The sequence below is a fragment of the Dama dama genome, chromosome 21, assembly GCF_033118175.1.
Source record: "Dama dama isolate Ldn47 chromosome 21, ASM3311817v1, whole genome shotgun sequence".
NCBI classification, from domain to species: Eukaryota; Metazoa; Chordata; class Mammalia; order Artiodactyla; family Cervidae; genus Dama; species Dama dama.
This window is the reverse complement of record NC_083701.1, coordinates 61,883,529-61,890,054: the sequence shown is the minus strand read 5'-3', so window position 1 is coordinate 61,890,054 and position 6,526 is coordinate 61,883,529. Positions and strand designations below refer to the sequence as shown.

Here is a 6,526-nt window from a genome sequence, read left to right as displayed (position 1 = left end):
CACCATTTGTCATTTATAAGTCATTAAATACAAACTGTATAACTTTGGTTTGCATTTTATTTTAATCTTGAGATAAAGAGAGTTCTGAAGTAGTCTTGATGAATATGGTCCATCCAGGAAAAAAATGGGAAGGCTCACATTTCTTCCATTGGTGGTAGGAAGCCCACTTTCAACTTCCAAGCCCTTTCATGGTCAAGATCACCTTTAAGACCATTTTAAGAAGTTAGACTTTGTCTTCAAAGATCTTCTTCCTTTATGGTCCCAAAACCACAGTCAACTTCAGCTATCTTAATCTTGCTTTTTCTTGGCAGAAAACTAGAATAGTCTTTCTGTTACAAAGTAAACAGAGAGGTCAGAAATTTATATGAGATGAAATAATTTCCATAACAACAATAATAGTTAAAAAGCCAAAGATTAATATTTTTAAAAAGCAACAGAAAGGTAATATCTATTAAGCAATGATTGTTTTAAATGGTTTTACCCTGGACTTCCCTGGTTGTAGAGTGGAGAGGAATCCATTTGCCAATGCAGCGGATACCAGTTCGACCCCTGGTCCAGGAAGACTCCACCGTGTCGCAGAGCATCTAAGCCCCTGCATAACTGCCGAGCCTTTGTTTCGAGCTGGCGCCCAGGGGAAACTACTGAAGCCCACGCGCCTAGAGCCTGTGCTCCGCCACAAGAGAAGCCCCCACCCTGAGAAGCCCCGGCACCGCAACGAAGAGTAGCCCCCCTCAGCACAGCCAGAGAAAGCCCCCGCGCATCAATGAAGACACAGCGCAACCAAGTAAATAAATAATTTTTAAAAATGGGTTTAGCCTGTAGCCCCTGTGTTTCAGGGGTAGGTGTCCATCTGTTACTGCTGAGGGTGCCCCCTACTGGTAAGAAGAGGCATGTCCGGAGCACCTTTGCAGGCGCGGGGGTGTCTCCAGGCAACACCCGAACCCTGCCTCTCTTGTCTTTTCCTCACCTCTTAAAGACATACAACTTTCTGTTTTTACCTTCACCAAAATCTTCAGTGCACATCCCTCAGAAGGTTTTTAAAAAAAGTATTATAGACATTTTAACATACTTTAAGAAGTTACAGTTGCTGCAGACCTTCGGTGAGTGAATAGCCGACTTTCAGTGTTTATAAAACCTCTAAGACAGAGTCACAGACTGGGTTTTGGCCCCGGTGACATAAATGTGTGGCAGCTCACCAGACAGAGCTGCTAAAACTTTTTTTTTCCCCCTATGAGGAATTAGTCTTAATAGAGGCCTCATGGCAGAGTATTTAAAGGAACAACAGCAACAAAATTTTATTTAACTAACAAGGAGTGTTTGGGGATGGATACTAACTCCGTCATTTACCAGCTAGGTGACCTTGGGCAAGTTACTTAACCTTCCTTCTGTTTTCAGTTCCCTTGGCTACAAACCAAGGGTAATAATAATATCTGGGTTGCTGTGAGTTCTATGTGGAAAGCAATTATAACAGTGCCTAGCTCAGGATAAGCTCTCTACAACGGTTGGCTAAAGTAAGCTGGAATTCAATATAGTTGGGCACCAGGCTCCCTTCCAACATGCTGGCCCTGCTCAGAGCGTGACAGAGGTTCACCTGCTTCAGCATTGCTGTTTATCTGTGCTGACTGGCGTCTCTGTCGTTCTAGGACAGTGGCTCTTGAACTCAGACATGCATCCGACTCATTTGGACGGCTTGCCCAATACGATTGCTGGGCCCCAGCCCCAGAGCTTCCGGTCCAATACGATTGGGGCCTGAGAATTTGAATTTCTAGTAAGTTCCCAAGGGATGCTGACCCTGATGGTCTAGGGACCCCACTCTGAGGACCACTCTTTTAGAGTAATGGTTTCAATCCTGGCTGTACTTTAGATGACCTGGGCAGCTAGAAAATCCCACTGCCAGGCCCCTCAGAAAAATTTATTAATAAATCAGAGTCTTTGAGAGTAGGGCTCAGCCATCATGTTTTCTCTGCTCTTCAGGTGATACCATTATACAGCCAAGTTTGAGAACCACAGCTCTGTGCCATACTATGCTGCTGACATGGATGAATTTAAGTGATGAAGTTATCTTAAAGATAAAGACATTGAAGTCTGGTGCAGTGTTTCCCATTGGCATTCTTGCTATAAATGCTGAACTACTGGATCCATCTTTTGGGGTGGGAATTTGCATTTTAATTAACACCCCAAGCATCCCTTTTACACATTCAGTTTTTTTTAATCTCCCTGAAGACACATAGCCAGTAACTGGTGGAGTTCTCACTGCCTGTCTCTGATGTAAGCCGCCAGAAGTGCTGTTATTATGTAAGAGAGACAGGTCTGCTTTTAGTCTGTGTTTAAAATTTTTCTCTGAGCTTATCCACTCAAGGAAGGACATTATATATTTATAAATGCTGTACTTATATACTAACTACCTTTATACACACAGCAGGGTCTGTGACAGGAGCTGAACCAATAATGAATCCCATCCAATGCTACTTAGAGGCCACCTTTATTTCATTCACCCCGACTAAGATCTGAACCTCTAAAGGAAAAGTTAGTTAAGGACACAGCTGTGGAATCAGACTGCTTGCTTCCTTCTACCACTGATAACTATGCCACCTGAAGCAAATCACCTAGCCTCTCTGTGTCCCAGTTTCCTCAGCTGATTTGAGGAATGGTGATACAGTACCAATGATACAGGATCATGGTGAGGAGAACTGTGTTAATCCACAGAGAAGTACTTTGAATGGGGTCTGGCCATGAGTGTTTAGTAATGCTTTCTATTATGATATTTACTGCTACTGTTATCTGCACAGCAGACCTAAATGCTTGAAGAAGCAGTTTATCAACTTAAAGGCTGTTTTATACAGAATACACTGCAGAAAGTCTATGAAACGAAAACATACACACTAGAAAGACCATTTGAAAAAAAAAAACAACACTGCATGGAGTGGAGGAGAAAATCACTAGAGTTTTGTGTTCTTCTTGGAACTTTTGTATATATAAATTCAGGAAAGCATTTCTCCTAGCCCAACTGGGTTCTACAGTAAAAACACTATGTTTCTGTGATGGTCATCCAATTGGACCAGTCTGCATGGAGGAGCTTCTGAGGAAGAGAATTCTGGCTTAATCTTAAAAGTAGAATGACTTTGGTTACTTAAAAGGGGGAAAACAGGCAGATTTATCAAAATTATAATATGCCCATTACATAATTTTACTCACAGACCTGGTTTTGTTGAATGTGGTATTTTTTACTTTTGCCTTGTTCTGGAACTTCAATCTGCTAAATAGATTAGTGAAATGTCAGTCAGCACAGCCAGAGAAGCGAGCACACAAATAATCTATTTAACCAGCACATTTCTCCTTCCACGATAATCCTCTTAATGGTCCCGAAGGCTGCCAGTCAGCAGGACACCTGCTCGTCATCTGCACAGTCCCCCTTCGTTTGCAAGTATCTCAGCGTTTCAGAAATTGAGTCCCTGAAAGTGAAGTGAAGCTCAATGTTTAACATTGGTGGCTGCCTACGGATTTTGTGATTTAACACAGCTTTTAAAAGGACTTCACACAAAATGAACTCCTAAATCCAGAAATAATCCACAGAGCTCCAATCCATATGCTGAACCAAAGCCAAATGGGGCTCTGATTAATCAAAAGGCATCATTAATCAAGAGAAGAATCAAACTGAAGTTTAAGGCACTTGAATATACCTCATGCACATAAGGTAAACCTAATATAACAGTCAGGGGCCCAGCAGAAAGCAGATGGCTTACTCCCAGGGTAACTGAGGGAGTTTTCTACAATGAACTGCTTAATGGAGGTATGGGAAGGATTGAAGTGCATCAGTGAAAGGGTGTAGCGAGTGGAGAGGAGCTGGGGTGGGTGTGGGTTCTCACCACTTCTGGGTCTGAAGGGGTGAGGGGAGCAGCTGGTATTGGAACCGGAGTGGCCGAAGCAGCAGGTAGGAGAAGTCGCTTCAGGAGCTGTGGCCCTGAGCTGAGAACTGGGCCAACCGCAGAGACCCGGCAGGGACAGAGTTGGAGAAATAAATATCCTGGTCTGCATTTCCTCCCCTCACTGGGTTTCCCCAGGGGTGACCCCGGTTGGAAGCTGGAGGTCAGAGGGTAAGGTCATAGCACACCAAGGTCAGTCTCCTAGCCAGGGTTTAGGGTAAACGACTCTTAGACTTTTCTTATATTGGGTTGGCCAAAAAGGTCATTCAGGTTTTTCCAAGCATACTGAAAGACCTGTAAGAATTTTTTTAGCCAGCCCAACAGAAAAAGAAAAGAACTACTATTAAAGAACTATGCATTCAGTGCATATCTCAGCTTATCATTCTATCATCCTAAATGTCTCTTTCCTAACTGCTTTTCTTTTCCAATGAATAAACTCCTTGACTCCGGATTCTCAGCTTCTAGCCACTATATATGGTAAATATGCTGCTGTCGCTAAGTCACCTCAGTCATGTCCGACTCCGTATGACCCCATAGACGGCAGCCCATCAGGCTCCCCCGTCCCTGGGATTCTCCAGGCAAGAAGAACACTGGAGTGGGTTGCCATTTCCTTCTCTAATGCATGAAAGTGAAAAGTGAAAGTGAAGTCGCTCAGTCGTGTCCGACTCTTAGCGACCCCATGGACTGCAGCCTACCAGGCTCCTCCATCCATGGGATTTTCCAGGCAAGAGTACTGGAGTGGGGTGCCATTGACTTCTCCATATATGGTAAATATAGGCATCAGTAAATGATAGAATGAGGGGGTGAATTAACTAAGTTGCTTATTATTCATGAGATCATGTCCCCCTATATAGAGCAGGACATTACAAAATAAATGGGATAAATAACATGGTACTGCAAAAGAGGATTATTTTTTAACTATGATTAACTTAATTTTTCTGTAAAATATATCACTTTGAAGGATACATAGGACTTCCTTTAGGTTAGTATTCTCAATAGAGATGTTCATATATTTGCAGCCTATCTCAATAGTTTTAAAAAATCATTATTAGGTCTTGATAAATGAGAAAGTAATGTTCTGATGGCTTGTGTCTTGTTATTTTATCATTTTACAGCATTACATGATAATAAGTAGTCTTGTGCAATGAAATACAGAAGTTGGGGGAAACTTCTTGGAATTTTTCTCTCTCCTAGTCTCTTTCCCTTCCTTCTCCCTATGTAAAAATAAAACACACTAGAATCGTTCAGCAATTTCTGATATAGTTTGTTTCCTTGACTTATTTCAGTAGGCTTTTTATATTTTATATACCAGGGTGATAAAGTTGGGGGGGGGCGGAGTTAATCTTTTTTCCATAATGCAGGATTCCTGCACTCTCTCTCTCAACAGAGTTTCTGCTGATAGCATAACCCTTCGTTCCTTCCCCTCTGGCTCTCTGAAACTGTCCTCCCGCTATGCTCAGACCATCCTTGTGATGGCTGTATTGTCAGCACCTTTTCTGTTTTCTGAACTGGACAAGCTACACAGAGGCGGCCGATCCCAGGACATCAGATGGCACTGCCCTTGGTGTTTCCCCTTCTCATCACATAACAGAAAGACACTTCAAAGCACCCAATGGCCTTTTACACTGTCTGATCTCGCCCCAAATGAAAGAGGAGTGGAGAGAGAAATATATATAGTTATGGTAACTGGGGAGGGGATAGGAGGTATGAGGCAAGTTGGAATCAGAAGTCCACCTTGTTCTTTGCCATTTTTCAGAAAACCAGTTTAGAGATTCGGACCCACTGTTAAGTAAACCTAAGGAAAAATTATACGAACTAATAAAAACAAACTAGGTATAGACTATTTTAAAAATAGTTTTCCAATTCAGAAAATATTTACTAGCATATTTCTGATAACTCTCATGTATTCAGATTATGGTTCAATATATAAATAATGATAATTATAATGACGATAATACACTTTCAGAAGCTCCTTAGGAATGAAAGTGAAAGTCAATCAGTCCTGTCCAACTCTTTGCGATCCCATGGACTATACAGTCCATGAAATTCTTCAGGCCAGAATACTGGAGTGGGTAGTCTTTCCCTTCTCCATGGGATAGTCCCAATCCAGGAATCAAACCAGGGTCTCCTGCATTGCAGGTGATTCTTTACCAACTGAGCTATCAGGGACGCCCATATATCCTGTATGCAGGGAATACACACACTACACAAAATCCACCTGCTTTCTTTTCTTGGTGTCTTTTAGATTTCTTTACATAGCAGACATTGCTGTTAGCCTACTCCATTATTCATTCTGTTCTTTCTTAGTAGTAACACACACATTTATTTGGAAAGACAACATACTCTGCAAAAAGACTACATTTGCCAGACTTCCTTACAGCTGGGTGGGGACCTGCGATGTGACTAGCTCTTGGACAATGAGCTATAAGCAGAAATTCTGTGTGGGACTTCTGAGACTCCTCATTAAAGAAAAAAGGTGAGTGCATCTGCATACTTTCCTTTTACTTGTTGTCTAGAGTGTGCATGTAATGGCTGGATCTCCAGCAGTCATCTTGGGCATGAGGTAAAAGCCACACACTGAAGATGGCAGAGCAGAAAGATCT

General features: G+C 42.2%; 1 protein-coding gene across 1 annotated transcript in view; it reads right to left on the bottom strand.

Moving 5' to 3' along the window:
- Positions 1 to 236: 236 nt before the first annotated feature.
- SNX31 (sorting nexin 31) overlaps positions 237 to 6,526 on the bottom strand; it is an 81,385-nt gene continuing 75,095 nt past the window's right edge. Inside the window, exons 13-15 of the mRNA XM_061122862.1 lie at positions 3,200 to 3,256; positions 1,592 to 1,594; positions 237 to 329 (exon numbers count right to left, since the gene is read on the bottom strand). Of these exons, the coding sequence (XP_060978845.1) occupies positions 237 to 329; positions 1,592 to 1,594; positions 3,200 to 3,256 (153 nt within the window). The remainder of the gene's footprint in view (positions 330 to 1,591; positions 1,595 to 3,199; positions 3,257 to 6,526) is intronic.